The sequence below is a fragment of the Cherax quadricarinatus genome, chromosome 40, assembly GCF_038502225.1.
Source record: "Cherax quadricarinatus isolate ZL_2023a chromosome 40, ASM3850222v1, whole genome shotgun sequence".
Classification (NCBI taxonomy): Eukaryota; Metazoa; Arthropoda; class Malacostraca; order Decapoda; family Parastacidae; genus Cherax; species Cherax quadricarinatus.
The window spans coordinates 13,154,215-13,176,714 of NC_091331.1; the positions used below are offsets into that span (position 1 = coordinate 13,154,215).

The 22,500-nt window shown below is 38.9% G+C and overlaps 1 protein-coding gene across 1 annotated transcript in view; it reads right to left on the minus strand.

Annotated features, from left to right (window-relative positions):
- The window catches only part of LOC128687391 (uncharacterized), a 300,674-nt gene that overhangs the window by 60,386 nt on the left and 217,788 nt on the right, over positions 1 to 22,500 (minus strand). The window contains exons 4-6 of the mRNA XM_053774850.2: positions 19,605 to 19,799; positions 10,994 to 11,140; positions 3,857 to 4,008 (exon numbers count right to left, since the gene is read on the minus strand). Coding sequence (XP_053630825.2) covers positions 3,857 to 4,008; positions 10,994 to 11,140; positions 19,605 to 19,799 — 494 coding nt within the window. The remainder of the gene's footprint in view (positions 1 to 3,856; positions 4,009 to 10,993; positions 11,141 to 19,604; positions 19,800 to 22,500) is intronic.

Sequence of the window (22,500 nt, forward strand, 5' to 3'; positions counted from 1 at the left end):
ATATATATATATATATATATATATTAACAATACGTAAAAAAATTATTCGTGTAGGTCATACATCTCATGAAGTAGGAAAGGCTCGATCCTCCGTCTGGTAAGCTTGACACAGACAGAAAACCATTCGTTTTACATTTATCTGACCTATCAACAGGGAGAACAAGAACTCATAATTGTAAACTAAGAAAACTTCCAGCGTACGGATATTCGAAAATGTCTTGACAGAGTGATAGAATGGTGGTCTGAGATCCAGGAAAAAGCAGTGAGGCTGCTGCAACCACTGGAAAATTTATACCATGATATGAATAACTGAACACTGAAGACGGGACATTACGAGCATGAAAAAAAGCACCGAGAATAATCTGAACATGATAGTAGAAGGAGGGGGATGTAGTAGGAAGGTTGTGGTAGAGGCTGAGGTAGTGGGAGTGACTGATGTAGTGGGAGTGGCTGAGTTAGTGGGAGTGGCTGAGGTAGTGGGAGTGGCTGAGGTAGTGGGATTGGCTGAGGTAGTGGGATTGGCTGAGGTAGTGGGAGTGGCTGAGGTAGTGGAAGTGGCTGAGGTAGTAGGAGTGGCTGAGGTAGTGGGAGTGGCTGAGGTAGTGGGGGTGGCTGAGGTAGTGACAATGACTGAGGTAGTGGGAGTAGCTGAGGTAGTGGGAGTGGCTTAAGTAGTGGGAGTGGCAGAGGTAGTGGGAGTGGATTAGGTAGTGTTAGTGGCTGAGGTAGTGGGAGTGGCTGAGGTAGTGGGAGTGGATGAGGTAGTGGGAGTGGCTGAAGTAGTGGGAGTGGCTGAAGTAGTGGGAGTGGCTGAGGTAGTGGGAGTGGATGAGGTAGTGTTAGTGGCTGAGGTAGTGGGAGTGGATGAGGTAGTGTTAGTGGCTGAGGTAGTGGGAGTGGCTGAGGTAGTGGGAGTGGCTGAGGTAGTGACAATGACTGAGGTAGTAGGAGTAGCTGAGGTAGTGGGAGTGGCTGAGGTAGTGGGAGTGGCTGAGGTAGTGACAATGACTGAGGTAGTGCTGAAGTAGTAGTAAGTAGTGAGAGTGGCTGAGGTAGTGGGAGTGGCTGAAGTAATGGGAGTGGCTGAGGTAGTGAGAGTGGCTGAGGTAGTGGGAGTGACTGAAGTAGTGAGAGTGGCTGAGGTAGTGGGAGTGGCTGAGGTAGTGGGAGTAGCTGAGGTAGTGGGAGTGGCTGAGGTAGTGGGAGTGGCTGAGGTAGTGACAATGACTGAGGTAGTGGGAGTAGCTGAGGTAGTGGGAGTGGCTTAAGTAGTGGGAGTGGCTGAAGTAGTGGGAGTGGCTGAGGTAGTGGGAGTGGATTAGGTAGTGTTAGTGGCTGAGGTAGTGGGAGTGGCTGAAGTAGTGGGAGTGGATGAGGTAGTGGGAGTGGCTGAAGTAGAGGGAGTGGCTGAAGTAGTGGGAGTGGCTGAGGTAGTGGGAGTGGATGAGGTAGTGTTAGTGGCTGATGTAGTGGGAGTGGCTGAGGTAGTGGGAGTGGCTGAGGTAGTGGGAGTGGCTGAGGTAGTGGGAGTGGCTGAGGTAGTGGAAGTGGCTGAGGTAGTGGGAGTGGCTGAGGTAGTGGGAGTCGCTGAAGTAGTGGGAGTGGCTGAGGTAGTGGGAGTGGCTGAAGTAGTGGGAGTGGCTGAGGTAGTGGGAGTGGATGAGGTAGTGTTAGTGGCTGATGTAGTGGGAGTGGCTGAGGTAGTGGGAGTGGCTGAGGTAGTGGGAGTGGCTGAGGTAGTGGGAGTGGCTGAGGTAGTGGGAGTGGCTGAGGTAGTGGGAGTGGCTGAGGTAGTGGGAGTGGCTGAAGTAATGGGAGTGGCTGAAGTAGTGGGAGTGGCTGAAGTAGTGGGAGTGGCTGAGGTAGTGGGAGTGGCTGAGGTAATGGGAGTGGCTGAGGTAGTGGGAGTGGCTGAGGTAGTGGGAGTGGCTGAGGTAGTGGGAGTGGCTGAGGTAGTGGGAGTGGCTGAAGTAGTGGGAGTGGCTGAGGTAGTGGGAGTGGCTGAGGTAGTGGGAGTGGCTGAGGTAGTGGGAATGGCTGAAGTAGTGGGAGTGGCTGAGGTAGTGGGAATGGCTGATGTAGTGGGAGTGGCTGAGGTAGTGGGAGTGGATGAGGTAGTGGGAGTGGCTGAAGTAGTGGGAGTGGCTGAAGTAGTGGGAGTGGCTGAGGTAGTGGGAGTGGATGAGGTAGTGTTAATGGCTGAGGTAGTGGGAGTGGCTGAGGTAGTGGGAGTGGCTGAGGTAGTAGGAGTGGCTGAGGTAGTGGGAGTGGATGAGGTAGTGTTAGTGGATGAGGTAGTGGGAGTGACTGAGGTAGTGGGAGTGGCTGAAGTAGTGGGAGTGGCTGAGGTAGTGGGAGTGGCTGAGGTAGTGGGAGTGGCTGAGGTAGTGGGAGTGGCTGAGGTAGTAGGAGTGGCTGAGGTAGTGGGAGTGGCTGAGGTAGTGGGGGTGGCTGAGGTAGTAGTTTGAGTGCCTGAGGTAGTGGGAGTGGCTGAAGTAGTGGGGGTGGCTGAGGTAGTGGGAGTGGATGAGGTAGTGGGAGTGGCTGAAGTAGTGGGAGTGGCTGAAGTAGTGGGAGTGGCTGAGGTAGTGGGAGTGGATGAGGTAGTGTTAGTGGCTGAGGTAGTGGGAGTGGCTGAGGTAGTGGGAGTGGCTGAGGTAGTGGGAGTGGCTGAGGTAGTGGGAGTGGCTGAGGTAGTGGGAGTGGCTGAGGTAGTGGGAGTGGCTGAAGTAGTGGGAGTGGCTGAGGTAGTGGGAGTGGCTGAGGTAGTGGGAGTGGCTGAGGTAGTGGGAGTGGCTGAGGTAGTAGGAGTGGCTGAGGTAGTGGGAGTGGCTGAGGTAGTGGGGGTGGCTGAGGTAGTGGGAGTGGCTGAGGTAGTGGGAGTGGCTGAAGTAGTGGGAGTGGCTGAGGTAGTGGGAGTGGCTGAGGTAGTGGGAGTCCCTGAGGTAGTAGGAGTGGCTGAGGTAGTGGGAGTGGCTGAGGTAGTGACAATGACTGAGGTAGTGGGAGTAGCTGAGGTAGTGGGAGTGGCTTAAGTAGTGGGAGTGGCTGAAGTAGTGGGAGTGGCTGAGCTAGTGGGAGTGGATTAGGTAGTGTTAGTGGCTGAGGTAGTGGGAGTGGCTGAGGTAGTCTGAGTGGATGAGGTAGTGGGAGTGGCTGAAGTAATGGGAGTGGCTGAAGTAGTGGGAGTGGCTGAGGTAGTGGGAGTGGATGAGGTAGTGTTAGTGGCTGAGGTAGTGGGAGTGGCTGAGGTAGTGGGAGTGGCTGAGGTAGTGGGAGTGGCTGAAGTAGTGGGAGTGGCTGAGGTAGTGGGAGTGGCTGAAGTAGTGGGAGTGGCTGAGGTAGTGGGAGTGGCTGAGGTAGTGGGAGTGGCTGAGGTAGTGGGAGTGGCTGAGGTAGTGGGAGTGGCTGAGGTAGTGGGAGTGGCTGAGGTAGTTGAGTGGCTGAAGTAGTGGGAGTGGCTGAGGTAGTGGGAGTGGCTGAGGTAGTGGGAATGGCTGAGGTAGTGGGAATGGCTGAAGTAGTGGGAGTGGCTGAGGTAGTGGGAGTGGCTGAGGTAGTGGGAGTGGCTGAGGTAGTGGGAGTGGCTGATGTAGTGAGAGTGGCTGAGGTAGTGTTAGTGGCTGAGGTAGTGGGAGTTGTTGAGGTAGTGGGAGTGGCTTAGGTAGTGGGAGTATCTGAGGTAGTGGGAGTGGCTGAAGTAATGGGAGTGGCTGAAGTAGTGGGAGTGGCTGAAGTAGTGGGAGTGGCTGAGGTAGTGGGAGTGGCTGAGGTAGTGTTTGTGGCTGAGGTAGTGGGAGTGGCTGAGGTAGTGGGAGTGGCTAAGTAGTATAACCAGAGACAACGTGATACTCACAGCGTGGGTGACATGGGGGAGGCGAGCGTGGGCGCGCCACCAGGTAAGGTGGGCGGGTGGGTGGGAGCCCGCAGCCCGACACACTAGACGCAGGATGGTGCCCGCCCGCACGCCCGCACCACCGCCCACCACCCGCACTTCCACCGGCGATACTATCAAGGCAAGAAATATATTGGTCAATGATAAGGTAGTTTTTAATTAAAATTTGAGGGAGAGCGAGAGAGAGAGAGAGAGAGAGAGAGAGAGAGAGAGAGAGAGAGAGAGAGAGAGAGAGAGAGAGAGAGAGAGAGAGAGAGAGAGAGAGGGAAGGACAGAAATAAGCAGATTTTAAAGTTTTCCTTAGAGGAAAACTCTCACACCATAGTGGCAAAGCATGGATGGATATTTAATAGGGAAAACGTAAGTGCATGAAAGACATAGGTTACAACTACTTCTAATGCCAGAGTGCTAGAACTACTGCAACCATTCATGCCACTCCCCTGCCAGCTGCAGCGTGTTTGCACTATCAAGTCTACAACTCAATTCTGTGTTTTGGGTAGACAGTGGCCGACAGTGTATGTCTCGAACTTCAAGGGTGCCGGTGGCTACCGTCTGTAGTAAACAGTAACTAGTAAAACCTTATATTTGCAAACTGTTTTCCCACCTGATTCTTTAAGTACTAAGCTGTTTTGACATTAACAATTTCTGCGGAAAAGCTATTGAATTACTCTACAGATCTGCCGAATCCCCTAAGGCAAATTCGTGTTAACTCACTGGCCATAGAGTTTTATACCTTTGTTTCCTGTAATTGTATCCCTTTGCACTTCAGAACGATGTTCCTGTTGAGTATGTTGAACATGTTTAGTATCTTTAAGGTTATATGATGTAACCTGGAACCTTCGTTTCTGAGAAAAAGAGAGTAGGTCGAATAAATTTAGTCTTTCCCATAAAGTTTGTTACTTTATGTTAGTGTTTAGTTTCTCTTGTTTACAAACACTCTGTAATTTTAAAATTACGTCTGACAAGGAAATTGTAAAGCATTATTAATATTGCTCCGATTGTTCTGTTTGTTCCGTGTTCGAAATTTCTTATGATGCCAAAAATACTGTTGGCTTGCTGGTCGCAGCACAACACTGCACTTGTCCGCATTGAAGTTCATGAGTCACTTTTCTGCTCAAGTCAACAGCTTTTCCATATATCTGTAGTCACTGATGGGGCCAGGAACTGATCCCTGAGGACCCCACTTCCTTCTCTCAATTACTAAGCTATTTAAAAATAACAGCTGCATTCTGCCAGAGCCAATCATTAAACCGTCCTGAAGATTGTCAACTGCAATTTGAGACTCACTACGTTTTCGAGTTGTTGCCATAATTGTGAGAACTACAGCTGAACTTCAGTTCACATATAGTTAGGCTCTTTAAGTGTAAAAAATTGAGTATTATTTAGTTAGTTGTTATCTTTAAGAAATTTAACATTGTCTATAATTACAATTTACATTAGTTTGAATTTGATAATGGTATACAGTACCTTCAGACTAAAGAGTAAAACCCTTCATCAGACTGAGGGACTGACCACCTCAAAACTACGTCATCAAGGGTGAATGGACTGATTACATCGTCTCGACTGCTTCTGCTGCCTCTTTATTTGACTAAAGAATCCAACTGAGTAGGCGAAACGTATCGGAATTTAGACACCTAACTGCTGCACATATGTCGTATTTATCAATATTATTTTACCCACGACTGACGTCAAACTGATACGATAATTGCGGACCCATGTTATGAACATTAGAGTAACACGAGGCAGTTTCCAGACACGCAGCGCCTTGTCTTCTTCAACTGATAGGCTGGTAATGGATATGCGATTTGATATTTAGATCCTTTTAGTATTCTGTCTGATATTTCATCTAATTCTGTAGATTTATCAAAGTATTTAATAAACTATGGTGTGGATTTTTCCAGTATTTAGTGTGCCTGTTCCAATACTGTTAAAAAAGCAACGTGAACTAAATATGACGGTTGAAATTTCAGACGTGGAGACGCAGTTGATAGCAACAGTGAGTGAAATTGCCATTTCTTTACTAGTAAATCTCATTGTACCTTTATTCTCTGTTAAAGGTCCTAAGGAAACTTGAAGCGTTCTCTTACTCATTGTTCATATTGCGAACAAGAAGAGAAAGGCACAATACACAAATAATCCGCACACAGGAAACGTTTCAGTCGTCATAAGCTTCTCTCTTCAACGTGCGGGTTGTGTATAGCGGAGTAAGTCTTCTTTCAAAGCCTGGTTGCTATTTTTTTTAATTCTCTTGCACTTTTTCTAAAGACGTATATAGGTAGCATGGTTATTTTAATTTTATACTCGGTATGTTTTGTTTGGATGCTTCACATTCTCATCCTAAGTTTTATGAAATATTTGTTGGGTCATTTAATGTGTTTCAGATCTTTCTTATTGCCACAACATCTAACATGGAATGTTTTCTTTCTCAACAAACATGACTTGGATTTTCGACCTTTTCCCCATTGTTCCAATACAGTAGTCACATCAAATACTATTTTTTCACAATGGTTGTTCTATACATACATACATACATACATATATATATACATATATATATATATATATATATATATATATATATATATATATATATATATATATATATATATATATATATATATATATATATATATATATATATATATACTATTTATATATATATATATATATATATATATATATATATATATATATATATATATATATATATATACTATTTATATATATATATATATATATATATATATATATATATATATATATATATATATATAGGGAGAGAGATTTTCCTCTCTACATCTTTCTCTCCTCCCTTCCTTTCTCTCTGCGTACATACATGACAACAACATACACACATCAGAGCCCCGATAAAACATGACAGCTCCAGCAAATCCAATTTCAGTGCGCTACAAAAAAATGACCTCATCATCACATCTCACATTGAATTTTTACAGCCCTCTCTACATTATCATTTCACATTTTTATATCATAAACGTCAAAGAAAGATATACCAAAATATCAGCACTGATACTTTGTTAAATATATATATATATATATATATATATATATATATATATATATATATATATATATATATATATATATATATATATATATATATATATATATATATATATATATATATATATATATATGTCGTGCCGAATAGGCAGAACTTGCGATTTTGGCTTAAAAAGCAACGCTCATCTTGCCATATAGGAAAAGCGAAAATTTGTGTATGCAATAATTTCGCCAAAATCATTCTGAACCTAACGAAAAAAATATATTTCACTGTGTTTGTTTAGTATTAAATTACTGTAAACAAATCTAAAATATATTTAGTTGGGTAAGGCTAAAATAAATTGTTCTTGTTATAATAAGGTTAGATAAGTTTTCTAAGATTCTTTTGGAGCAAAATTAAAAATGTTTTAATTAACATTAATGAAAAGAATATATCTTTAAACGTATAAGAGAAAATTTTAGAAAGGACTTAATTTGAAACGAGTTCTTGCTAATTGACCAGTTTTATATATTCGGCACGACACACACACACACACACACACACACACACACACACACACACACACACACATATATATATATATATATATATATATATATATATATATATATATATATATATATATATATATATATATATATATATATATATATATATATATACATATATATATATATATATATATATATATATATATATATATATATATATATATATATATATATATATATATATATATATATATATATATATATATATATATATATATATATATATACAAAACAACCACTCTGAAAGAATAGAGAAATTCCAAGCACTTTCGTGACTACTCACATTATACACTTCGATCAGGTCTCCCCTCATTCTTCGTCTAACAAGTGAATGTAACTTAAGAGTCTTCAATCTTTCTTCATAAGGAAGATTAGATTTAGAAAGGACATAGGAAAGTATTGGTTTGGAAATAGGGTAGTTGATGAGTTCCTTGATAATGTGAGTAGTCACGAAAGCGCTTGGAATTTCTCTATTCTTTCAGAGTGGTTGTTTTGCATATTTTGAAATCACCTGTTTACTGTGATCTTATTGCATATATATATATATATATATATATATATATATATATATATATATATATATATATATATATATATATATATATATATATATATATATATATATATATATATATATATATATGTCGTGCCGAATATGTAACACTGGTCAATTAGCAAGAACGCATTTAAAATTAAGTCCTTTCTAAAATTTTCTCTTGTACATTTAAAGATATATTTTTTTCATTAATGTTGATGTAAAAAATTATAATTTTGCACCAAAACGAACTTAGAAAACTTACCTAACCTTATTACAACAAGAACAATTTATTTTAGCCTAACCCAACTAAATATATTTTAGATTTGTTTACAATAATTTAATACTAAACAAACACAGTGAAATATATTTTTTTCGTTAGGTTCAGAATGATTTTGGCGAAATTATTGAAAACACAAATTTTCACTTGTCCTATATGGCAAGATGAGCGTTGCTATTTAAGCCAAGATGGCAAGTTCTGCCTATTCGGCACGATATATATATATATATATATATATATATATATATATATATATATATATATATATATATATATATATATATATATATATATATATATATATACATATATATATCTGTCTCTGTTCGTTTCTCTGTCTCTCAACAATTGAGCACCTGTGTACTCTTTAGCCAGCTATGATAATGAAATCAGGCAAAGCTTCCCCAGAGCACTTGAAAATAAATTACTCACTGCCCTGCTCAACTTACTCTTTAAACACAATCAGTCAAGTAATATTTGCTCTCAAAATTACCTCCTATCCACTATAAATAATTCCGGTACCTATTTCTCAACATGATTTACCTCTTACACTTTATATGTTTCTCAGTGCTCACTACAAAGTACCCATTAACATCTTCAAATTACCATTACACACAATATATTACATATTACAAATAATAAATTACCAAATACCTCTTATTTATAACTATTTCCTATATCAAAATAACTCATTATCACTTCTTGGTGTTTAGACACATCTGCTCCCCCTTGACACAAAGGCAATTACTCTCACATCAGTCTATTTAAGAGTTCATTCAATAAATGGCTTGCCCAGTTGACTTCCGATAAAGATCAATAGAATATGATAACCACTCCCTCATTCTGCTCTGAAACAAGGCAACACCTATACAGAACTAAATCAAGAAATTACAGATGTATAATACAAAACTAATAATAAATTTACCTTATTCAATATATATATATATATATATATATATATATATATATATATATATATATATATATATATATATATATATATATATATATATATATATATATATATGTCGTGCCGAATATTTAAAACTGGTCAATTAGCAAGAACTCATTTAAAATTAAGTTCTTTCTGAAATTTTCTCTTATACGTTGAAAGATATATTTTTTTCATTAATGTTAATGTAAAAAAATTTAATTTTGCACCAAAAGAATCTTAGAAAACTTACCTAACCTTATTATAACAAGAACAATTTATTTTAGCCTAACCCAACTAAATATATTTTAAATACGTTTACCATAATTTAGTACGAAACAAACACAACCAAATATATTTTTTTCGTTACGTTCAGAATGATTTGGGCGAAATTATTGCATACACAAATTTTCACTTGTCCTATATGGCAAGATGAGCGTTGCTATTTAAGCCAAGTTCGCAAGTTCTGCCTATTCGGCACGACATATATAGATATAACCACGAACGGGTGGTAATGATCAATAACAACACTGCGCTAGCCAAGGACTCGAACCCATGTTGTACTGGCCCGCCTCATGGTGAGCCAGAACCACATGGCGCTTTAACCCACAGGACCACCAAATCCTACGTGTTGTCCTTTGAGTTAAACTGTCATGTGGTTCTTGCTCACCATTTGGCGGACCAGTACAACATGGGTTCGAGTCCTTGGCTAGCACAGTGTTCTTATATATATATATATATATATATATATATATATATATATATATATATATATATATATATATATATATATATACATATATGCAAGGAATTCCCAAGAGCAGGCGAAATATACACAAACACTGATCTCTGGCTGAAGGAGACTCGAACCTACGAACCTTGGAACAAGGTACGCAGTGTTTTACCAATCTACCCACACTGGACCAATACCTTGGAGTCCAGCTTGCGCTAGACTTTGATCCAAGGCTTACAGCTTTTCATCTCATCCCCTGCATGCATCAGCCTTACTATATATATATACATATATATATATATATATATATATATATATATATATATATATATATATATATATATATATATATATATATATATATATATATATATATATATATATATATATATATATATATATATATATATATATATATATATATATAATATATATATAAACGTGATGAGACGTAATAATCTGTCATTGTATAAAGAGAAAAATGGACTGGGACTTGTACCGTTGTCCAGGCATATGGCAGGTCCAGCGTGGTGACCAATTAGCCAGGGAACTTACAAATAAGCTGATTCTACAACTGTGACTTGGTTGTATCAGAGGCACCAGCTGTGACCTTAATATCCCATTCCATAGCTTTAGAAGCTTTCACAGAACATCTGTGACAGGTTGGAATTAGCGACTGTCAATGTATAAACAGAAGAATGAGCTTAACCTCACCTAACTTACTGTAACATCACCTAACTTACCGTAACCTCACCTAACTTACTGTAACCTCACCCAGCTTACTGTAACTGTAAACTCACCTAACTTACTGTAACAGTAACCTCGCCTTATTTCCTGTAACCTCCCCCAACTTAATGTAACCTACTATAATCTAACCTCATGTTAACTTACTGTGACCTAGCCAAACTTGGTCTAATTTACATAAAGTAACTTAGCCTAACTTACAGTAGAGAGTGTTCTTTCATAGGGAGAGTTGAGAAAATGACGTTGGTAATCGCGTGTGATACTGAACATCATAAAATAAAGATATGTTTAGGAACACCCACGAGTGACGTTGACGACGACCGAGGCTGTCTGGGGCTGCAGGAGGTCGGCGTGGGCGTGCGTGGGCGTGCGGGCGTGGCAGGAGAGGGTGCTGCCCAAGAGTTCGCGGCTGCCCACGATGCTCACTGCAGCTTCCACCTGGTACATGCCTGGCAAGGAAAAATAATACAATTATTAAAGCGAATGATTGGGAGTGCTCGATATGTACTGAGCTAAAGGGTATAACTACATACCCTTGTGGCTCGGTCTGGTTCCGCCTGGTTCTGTAAGACTGTTGGTGCTGGCGACAGGCAGAGTCAGCAACGTGAGGTTAACCAACTTGTTATTTATGAAAAAGAAATAAGAATCTAACAATGTCTAGGAAGTATCTCGTTGCATAAAATAATAATCGTAATAATAAAAATCATTATAATAACATTTGTTGTTGTTATTGTCATTGTTGTTGTTGTTGTTGTTGTTGTTGTTGTTGTTGTTGTTGTCGTTGTTGTTGTTGTTGTTGTTGTTGTTGTAGTTGTTGTTGTTGTTGTTGTCATTGTTGTTGTTGTTGTTGTGGTTGTTGTTGTTGTCATTGTTGTTGTTGTTGTTGTTGTTGTTGTTGTTGTTGTTGTTGTTGTTGTTGTTGTTGTTGTTGTTGTTGTTGTCATTGTTGTTGTTGTTGTTGTTGTTGTTGTTGTTGTTGTTGTTGTTGTTGTTGTTGTTGTTGTTGTTGTTGTTGTTGTTGTCATTGTTGTTGTTGTTGTTGTTGTTGTGGTTGTTGTTGTTGTCATTGTTGTTGTTGTTGTTGTTGTTGTTGTTGTAGTTGTTGTTGTTGTTGTTGTTGTTGTTGTTGTTGTCATTGTTGTTGTTGTTGTTGTTGTTGTGGTTGTCATTGTTATTGCTGTTGTTTTTGTTGGTTTTGTTATATTCACAAAAATTCGCCTAACTGGTACGGCTCATAGAGATATATTTATTAAACAACATGTGAAAACTGAAACGAAAGCCAAGGAACAGGTGGAGTGTGTCGTGTGAGGTGATGATAGAGGCTTGGTGGGACCGACAATTGTCGGAAGCGATGATGTATGTAAGTATCCATAAAAGCCTCCGAGGTGTTGGCCACACGCAAGCAGAAAGCTGCATTGGCTCTCTTCCTGTTGCTTCTTGGAACTGTTCCATCGCTTGTGTTGCATTATTTTATTATTGCGTTACTGAAATTTCGTTAATAATAAAAAATTTTTTTTTTTTTTGTATTGGCTGTGGTTTCCGGGATTTCTTCTTCTTTCTTTTTTCACGCGCATTGTTAGTACGAGTGTTTTTGCACTTTCCACGGGAGACATTCCTAACCGACATACAAAATGCAGGTACTGTACTTCCCAGCTACTTCTCATCATCTTCACAGCCTCCGTTCAACCCTTTCTCAAACATTCATTACACCTCCTCCCATTCACCTCAAATTTATGTATCCTTTTGGTTAACGTATTTTGCTCCTTTCTTTCTTAGATCACAAAACCAACTCAACTGCCCCTCATCTGCTCCCCTGTACTATAAACTTTCACACCGTTTCTTAATTTTTGTTATTCCAAATTCTCTTCATTCACAACCATTTATTGATCACAGACACGACGTCTCCTCTGCCTCCAGCCTCCTCCTTGTACTAATATTCTAAATTCATGCCTCACACCCATACAAAAGTAGCACCATTACTGTACTTTGAGACATTTCTGCTTTGTTGTACTTCTTTGATAACTTATTTATTACTACAGATTCCACGACTGTCTTATAGTTCTCTTCTCATATATTTTTTATTCCTTTTGAGTTACGTCAGCCTTTATAGACTTATTTACTGATAGATCAAAAACAAATATATATATATATATATATATATATATATATATATATATATATATATATATATATATATATATATATATATATATATATATATATATATATATATATATACATACATATGTGTGTGTGTGTGTGTGTGTGTGTGTGTGTGTCGTGCCGAATAGGCAGAACTTGCGATTTTGGCTTAAAAAGCAACGCTCATCTTGCCATATAGGACAAGTGAAAATTTGTGTATGCAATAATTTCGCCAAAATCATTCTGAACCTAACGAAAAAAATATACTTCACTGTGCTTGTTTAGTATTAAATTATCGTAAACAAATCTAAAATATATTTAGTTGGGTTAGACACAAATAAATTGCTCTTATTATAATAAGGTTAGGTAAGTTTTCTAAGATTCTTTAGGTGCAAAATTAAATTTTTTTACATTAACGTTAATGAAAAAAAAATATATCTTTAAACGTATAAGAGAAAATTTTAGAAAGGACTTAATTTTAAATGAGTTTTTGCTAATTGACCAGTTTTACATATTCGGCACGACATATATATATATATATATATATATATATATATATATATATATATATATATATATATATATATATACAGCGTTGCTATTTAAGCCAAAATCGTAACTTTTACCTATTCGGCTGTTTTCTCATGAAATCTGCAGAAAAAGCTTTCAGGAATATCTATGGCATATTACCTCAACTGGGCAAACGTAAGTCATAGACAGTTCGACTCAGAAAATACACAACGGTAGAAAAAGTAGTGAAATAAGCGCCGAAGAACTCGAAGCGAGTCACATGAATCTGAGGAAAATGGACCTGGTTAATGTGAAGCAGGAGAACATGGAAAATTTATCACTAAACGGAAATACGAAGATAACGAAATGAAAGAACACGAAACATCGAATAAGTAGTGATCACTGTGTTGAGAAAGAGGTTGAATCATCATGGGACGGAGGAGCAGGAGTAACGAGAAACCAGGTCTAGCGAAATATGAAATTGAAGAAGGAAATACGAAATAGGATGGCACACAGGCACGCCGCAAAAGAGGGACATGAATCAAAGAAACAGAGAACGGAGAATACAAGACATTTAAAAGAAACATCTCACTCACAGCAGCATTGAATGCCAAGGAAAGAAACTTTTTTTTAATGATCATGAATAACCAAAAAAAAAAAAAACACGATTTTGAATATACAGATTATCTTTTGCTGAGACAGACTGGTGCGTCTTCAGTGACTAGCATTGTGAAGCTTTGATACAAGTAAGATAATAATAATGTAAAATGATTCCTGCTTCACTAAGAAAATATAAAAGCAAGAGTCTTGTAAAAGGCGAAGAATATATATATCTGAGATAGTTCATTTATACAATTATGGCAAGGGATAATAAATCGACTCTAATCTCGAACCTTTGGAACCTTATTGGATTACAAATAAATATTTTGACTAAATAGTGACTTCAAGATAAAGTAAAAAGGAATGTTAAGTAAACAGGAGAGAGGGAGATGCTCCCCTCGTAGTGTATATGTTTATCATACAGTATATGTGTATAACCCATAGAGCCAAATCCTCTTGCACACCTTGTCTATGTAATCTAACGTGAACGTGCGAAATTCGACGCGATACTTCCTCTTACAAGCCTATTCTAAGAGCGAAATTCTTTCAGGTTGATTTATTCTGGACAAAAGGGGTGGAGCCAGGAAGGATATCAACATAATTCTGCAGTCTCCGGTGGTTCAAATGAAGCATTCTGCGGTGACTTGACTTTGTATATGCGGTCGTATTTACATGTAAACCAGCCTTCTCTCTCTTATTTTAAAATGATTCAAGAGCTCGCTGTTTATGTGTCGGGATTTCCACCCATAAGAAGTGCCTTTATTCCAGCAATATAATTTATAAGAACAATTATTACAAGTTAGATAAATTTCAGCTTGCGATACACAACTTCGATAAATAAAGGTGATATTATTAAGTTTTCCTGAATTTTGTTATGATTTTTTCTGAATATTGATTGGTGAAATAGATATACTTGAAGAAATATTATAGCAGAAGTGATATTTAACAGCAACTCAAGTGCGCCTAATACATACATTATCACATAGTAGCGTAGTAGTTGTAGGTAGACAACAGTAACTAGTAGCGTGGCCTCAACCTGGTGCTAGTTGGTATTCGTTTCTAGTATTTTCCAGTTGCTTGCTATTATATCAGGTAAATTACCTGCTGTCTAAAAGAGAATGAGAGCTCTCAAGGAATTGTGAAAAAATGTATTCAGATGATGTAATCAGTCCATGAACGTTGAAGAAATAGTATTTGCGGTGGTCAGTCCCTCAGCCTGGAGTAGAGTACAGCTCCATGGTCTGGAACGATATGAAGCTGAAACATGAGAATGGAGTCTTAAATACTGTCGAAGGTGAGGTGGAAGATCTCGAAGACAATGAAGAGGACATCTTCCACACTTCATCGCTTAACTACTAGTTATGAATGAGAAGGGTTGGATTCCAGAGTGACCTGCATTCTTACTTCCACCATTGACCCCTGTCCCCTTCATTGTCTCCGAGATCTTCCATATTATTATAAGAAGGAGGGTGGGAAAAGCACTATACCCGAAGAGGGGAATGGAAAGTAGTAAGGTTCGATCCCAGGGGAGGATCAAGAACACACCTCCACCAAGGCACCTACCTCCCTTTACGTTATTTAAGAGAATAGAAGTAAATTACAAGTCACTGGTTCCATGAAGCTACTGCGCGGGCGAAACGTTGCTGTTAATAAAGATACCCATTGCATCTAAGTGCCACTTACTCCATTATGTCGGTATCTGATGAGTAAGACATGTGTAACACTTAACTGTCTTTATTGCCCAAACATTTCGCCTGCGCAGCAGGCTTCTTTAATCGAGTGCAGGCGATTATAACAATAGGGACTCGAGAAGAGAAGTAATTTCGAGATTGTCAGTCGCTCAGTCTTGACAGTAGGTGCTCCTTATTACCTACTGCTTATAGCATGGCATCCGTCAGTACTTTTACCCGAGACACGGTATACAAAATAACTAACTGTAGAATCGAAGGGCATTCCGTCTTCACGCTCCAGTACAGCATCGCATCATCAAGCTTCCGAAATCCTGTGAGTTTGCTAGATACCCAGCCACGGATGTTTAGGTGCTAGGCGCTTCTGATTTAGCTAATTAGCCAACTAAACAATTAGGTGGGTGTATCTGACAGTCTAAGTGTTATGTGGGAGGCTGCAGTTACATTACACCTGAGAGAGTAACTTCTCAGAGGAAGACACACACTGTGAAGCTATTGTCTCAAGACTTAATTTAATCTGGGCTAATAAAACATAATTGTGTTGCTTACAGAGGTCTGAAGCTTCAGCTGTGGCTTGGGTTAGAAGAAGGTGAGGCAGGTATCAGTGATAATGAAGAGTTAACCAGGTATCAGTCGTAATGAAGAGTTAACCAGTATCAGTCATAATGAAGAGTTAACCAGGTATCAGTCGTAATGAAGGGTTAACCAGGTATCAGTCATAAAGAAGAATTAACAAGGCATCACAGTCACAATGAAGAATTAACACGACAGATGTTCGTTTTTTTACAAATATTAATACTAAAACTTAAGCACAGTACGGAGGCTATCCCAGCCAATACTCAACATCAGAGAGGATATTGTATTATATTATCTCACAGGCCTACGTTATTTCCATAGCTTCAGATTTGCTGTCTGTTTCTAATCAAATTTTATGCGCTAATTTCATGAATGATGCTCATTTTCTTGTATCACGTGCATTTTTTGTCCAATAGCCTGCAAAATAGTGTTGCCACTATCCTTTGTCAAATAACATGTCTTGACATGAATGTGTGTTGGGGAAAGAGGTTCTGAGGGAGAGCTGGAAGCTGACAGTTGACGTCATGTTTCTGCGCTGTCCGGACGTGTATTGCATTTGTGGTTTGTTTTAGTACAGGCGTTTATTGTATATTTGTTTTGTTTCGGAGTAGAGCTGTGGGTGGTGCTGTGACGATGGCTACACGACGCTGTGTTAACTGTCCCGACAATTTCTGTTATATCTGTGGTGAATTTTCCATTAAATAGCAACAGAAATATTACACAATTTATGAAAAAATAGGTTACTATGCATAGTCTGTTCTGTGTGTAATATACAGTGGACAAAAGGTACGAAAAAAAATAAAAAAATCGTCCCTTTTGTTGTCTCCAAATGATTTGGAGAGAAACAAGAAAAAAATCACAGTGATGGTTGCTAATTATATTCCTGTATTGTACAAAGATACAATAACAACAAAAATTAAGTGATTTTGGGTCCAAACTTTCCATCCAATACACATAAAACGTGGCTTAATGAAGCAATTTCTTAAAGCTTTACCACGAGATAGAGACGGTTGTAAGATTTTATGCAAGAAATTTCTAGGACTGTCGGCAGGCAACCTCAAAGAAGGTTATATTTGTCGGATGGCTAGGAACTTTCTTCGGGATGGGAATTTTGAAAAATCTGTTTGATGTTGGAAAAATGAGGCAAAGACATAGTTCAAGGATGACATACAAAAAAAGCTCGTAAGCAACTAGCAACTACAAGAACCCAAAGTACGAAGAAATCGTGAACATGATATTGGAAAATTTCAAGGCCTTACGATGTAATACGAGTCTCGCAGTCCATTTCCTGGATGCTCACTTGGACTATTCTCCGGAAAATCTGGAAGGCTATGAGTGAAGAGCAAGAGAAAGGTTTCACCAGGATATAAAAGAGATGGAGAGAAGGTAACAAGGTCAATGAAATGTCAACATGATGGCCAACTACTGCTGAATGTTACGCACAGAGACACAAAAAAAAAATAAACGAAAGAGTAAACGTAGTTTTGAAGAGACAAGACAAAGATTTAACATTAAAGGTGTCTGGAACTTATTAGTGGTAAATTTCATATTTTAAAGAGTACTGGATGTAACTTAAATAAATATACCTTTTATTCTACATTATATATATTTTTTTTACTTAACAACATACTATTTTATGTATATACTTTAAAAGTCTACATCTTGTTGTGAAGAAAACTTACATGAGAGAGAAAAACTGATATTTTATTTGGAATTAATAACCCAAATATGTTTACAATGAGTCAAAGTAACTGAAACATCTTTTAACGTGTCACATTTTGTAGGCCTGAGATACTGACAGAAACATTTTGTACGCTTGTGATACTGATAAACATTTACAATAAAGTTAATAATAATAATATTATTATTATTATTATTAATTAATTAGTTATCGCTGCAGTATGGTGGGAATATATCCACTGTCATTTATACTTCTGTATAAAATGCAAATGTAATTTGTTGACTAATTAAACTAGTGTTTACATTTATATATTCTTTATAAAATAAATTCTCAAGAGTTTATGGTGAAACTATTTGCATCATTTTCTGTGTATCAAATGATATCCCTATAATGCAAATGAAATTTTGTTACCGTTTCGTATTAGCCTAATTAGATTCACCTAACTTGTTGTATTTCTAAAGGTAGGTTGGCATGGGCTTCCCTGCATAGTGAGCAATGATGAGTTGTTTTTTTTTCAGACGAATCTCTCACCGGCATGACTGTGACAAACTCTAACTCCAGTCCCTTCAAAGCCATTGTGATGACACGATTGTAAGCAGCTCACTGAAGGTAGTGGGATTCCAACCCGATGTTAATTAAGGCACCGGGTAGCGCCCTGGGACGATGGTTTAAAAAGTTATTTACAACCGTGTCATTATGATGACATGAGTCATGAAACTGTGTAATTTACGGATTGCATATGTACAACATATGGATATGTTAGCCTGGAGTTTACCTGGAGAGAGTTTCGGGGGTCAACGCCCCCGCGGCCCGGTCTGTGACCAGGCCTCCTGGTGGATCAGCGCCTGATCAACCAGGCTGTTGCTGCTGGCTGCACGCAAACCAACGTACGAGCCACAGCCCGGCTGATCAGGAACTGCCTTTAGGTGCTTGTCCAGTGCCAGCTTGAAGACTGCCAGGGGTCTGTTGGTAATCCCCCTTATGTGTGCTGGGAGGCAGTTGAACAGTCTCGGTCCCCTGACACTTATTGTATGGTCTCTTAACGTGCTAGTGACACCCCTGCTTTTCATTGGGGGGATGGTGCATCGTCTGCCAAGTCTTTTGCTTTCGTAGTGAGTGATTTTCGTGTGCAAGTTCGGTACTAGTCCCTCTAGGATTTTCCAGGTGTATATAATCATGTATCTCTCCCTCCTGCGTTCCAGGGAATACAGGTTTAGAAACCTCAAGCGCTCCCAGTAATTGAGGTGTTTTATCTCCGTTATGCGCGCCGTGAAAGTTCTCTGTACATTTTCTAGGTCGGCAATTTCACCTGCTATTGTCATTGTTATTGTTGTTGTTGCTCTCTATTAAAAGAATAAGTAATGTACATTTTTAAAATTAACAGTGACATATTTAACTCGACGGGTGGATGAACGAGGGGCAGGAACTGCCTTGGCTCACAGTCGAACAGCCCGGGCTTATCAGATTATGATTCGCCGAGTGATTATGCAGCTGTTAACGGGCCGGTGTTGGGGGTCAACAATTAAGCACCTACTAGCTTATCCGTACAAAGTGTTAGTGATTAAACAATGGCTGGCATACCGGTGCAGAATGCCCTTGCTTAAGCACCTATGACGTACCTAAACCACTACTACCACCCCATTAAAATAAAACACAGGATCGCCACATAGTCCTAGATTTCTAAAGAGTAACCAGCAGTGAAATCAAACGTCCTACCTGTGGAAGGGTCGACTGTGGCGTTGTAACTGAGGGGAGATAGTCTCTGTCCTCGACGTATCCAGGTGAGCTGGGGAGGAGGTCTCCCACCAATGCTCCTGCAGGTGAGGTGAGCTCGTTCCCCCTCCACAAGGGGGCCCACTACGCTCACGGCACCATGCCCACCCCACAGGATCATCGGTGGCCCCGAGGGAACTGCAGGAAAACAATGACGATGAGACGAAGGTCACTGTGATAGTACGGTACATTAAGACGGGAAGAGGGAAGTGTGACACAGGAATGGTTAGATGGGAAGAACAAGTTATGGAAAGACGGGAAGAGGGGAGTGTGAGTTATATTCTAAGACGTGAAGAGCCTCTGAAGTGTGACAGACGAGATATTATGGCTGGAAAGAGGAAAACGTGAATGTGTGTCACTGCAAAAATAGAGGACAATAACAGGCAATAAAAACACTTGTTTACACTAGAGTCATGAATAGCAATGATAAAAAGTTTGCCTGGACACAGGAAAATCAATGATATGACTGGAGAGTAAGTATATAGATATGACTGGAAATACACAAGACAATAGCGGCAAAAAATAAGGAGTTCCCATCTGAAAGTTGTTCACATCTATGATAAATAATGAACATTTCTAAAAAAAAAAAATAAGAGACAAGCTTGAAAAAAAAGTAAAATGCATAACTAAACACAGTGAAAAACTTAAACCGACTTATGTTTCTAAACATTAAAATCTCTGAACATAAATGCTTTCAGATATTAAGCGACATAGGTTAAGCACATGACAACGTTGGCAGTCTCATAAGCTTATTATAGGGAGCAATAGAGTGCTCCAGCCATAGTGAATGACTCCACGACATTACCACTGGTCCAGCATTCTGGGAAGGGACGAGAGGTTATAACTGGTAAATCCTATTATGGGATGAAAGGATAACCACATATAATTGATGTAATCCACCTGTGCAGAGAGGATATTAAGGGCAGTATCCTTGTATACAGTGAATGTCAGATTGCTGCGAGTCTTGCTGGCAGAGAATATTTGAGTATTGATAATTCTGTGTATAAATATGTGAGATTATTGATATAATTCTTGAATAACGAAGGTCTTATACATTTTACACTTTGCAGAGATTATCAGATGGAACGAGTATTGAAAAGAATAGTTACAAAAACAAAAGAATAAATATTAAAATTTAAAAACAAATAATAATAATAATAATAATAATAATAATAATAATAATAATAATAATAATAATAATAATAATAATAATAATAATAACAATAGCCAACAGCAGCAACCCCAATATTAGTTATATAATAAAATAATGATAATGAAAAACGCAACAATAATAATTGCAATAACAATTAGTATAATACAAATGACAACAAATAGAGGAGCATCTGAAAAAAATATACTGACCCTAAAAATGTAAAACCAAGAGATCAAAGATTAATAAAACTCGCCATTTAAAATGCAACCTAAAAATACAGCGAAAGAAATTTACTGTTCAGTTCGTATTAACCGCGTAGTATTATCCCACATCAAGAGACCAGACACAGTTCAGCTGAAATAAAGAGACACACATCTGCCTACAAACCTGTGACACTGGGAAATAACAGAGTAATTTAACCGGAGTATATTCGAGCGTTGGGTAGAATTACTTAAAAATATTGCGTTGAGTGTGCCACCTAGCCGCAGCATCCCGTGTTGTAGAGTAGTGTCCCGTAGCTGGGCTAGTAGCGCACTAAACTCACACACACACTGAGTGTCCGTGGTTCGATCCCCGGTACGGGTGGAAACATTGGGAGTGTTTTCTTATACCTGCTGTCCTTCTTCACCCAGCAGCAAGTAGGTATCTGGGTGTTAGCCGACTGGTGTGGGTGGCATCCTGGGGGTGGCAGTATACCTCAGATAGGGCTGGGCTTTGAAATGAGCTGAGGTAAGATAACAGTTCTTAGCCTGAGCAACATTTCGCTTTACACCGAGGTGAACGTTATCCTTATCCCAATGACAGCACATTCTACATAGCGTATCTTTTCTTAAGTACTGTGAGGAGAATCCCATTCGGACCCACTGTACAATCCCATAGTAGTAAATCAGTGAATTCTTGTGTACCCCTTCAATGATATTATTTTGGTCACGCTTCAACACCACGTCAAATAACCTTCTTCCTTCTTATCCCTTCCAACCAAAAAAAAAAAAAAGTTTTCTTTTTTTTTCGATGTAACACCTTCAGCCATGTTTGCTGGATGCCCAGGTCTCCACCACTCAATATTTCCCTCAAGCCCTCCTTCCAGTAGTTCATAGAGCCCTCCTTCCAGTAGTTCATAGAGCCCTCCTTCCATCTCTCCCAGATTTACATACCATCTATGTCAACCTATCTTCTTTTCGTCCTTTCTACATCTTGTCTAAAATTAACTAATGAAATTAAATTAACATTTTATTTTACTTCATATTTCTCCATTGCTGTACATTAAAGAAATCAGTCAGTTTGAAGTATGAATCAGTCAGTCTCAGGTATCAATCAAACAACTGTAGGTAACAATCAGGCAGCTGCAAGTATCAATCAGATAACGCTAGGTATCAATCAAACAACTGTAGGTATCAATCAGACAACTGTAGGTAACAATCAGGCAGCTCTGTGTGTGTGTGTGTGTGTGTGTGTGTGTGTGAGTGTGTGTGTGTGTGTGTGTGTGTGCATGTGTTAAAGAGAGAACTATCTTAAACATTACTCACACCTCAACAGATCGTCAAATCCAATAGATTATTCGCCCCTACTCTTTCCAACTCAACATGTTAACATATGTTCTTCACATTCTCCTACCAACCCCTTCCCTAAACTTCCCTTTTCCCTTCCTTCCAGGCCAAATTTATACATTCTTTTCATCATTTATAT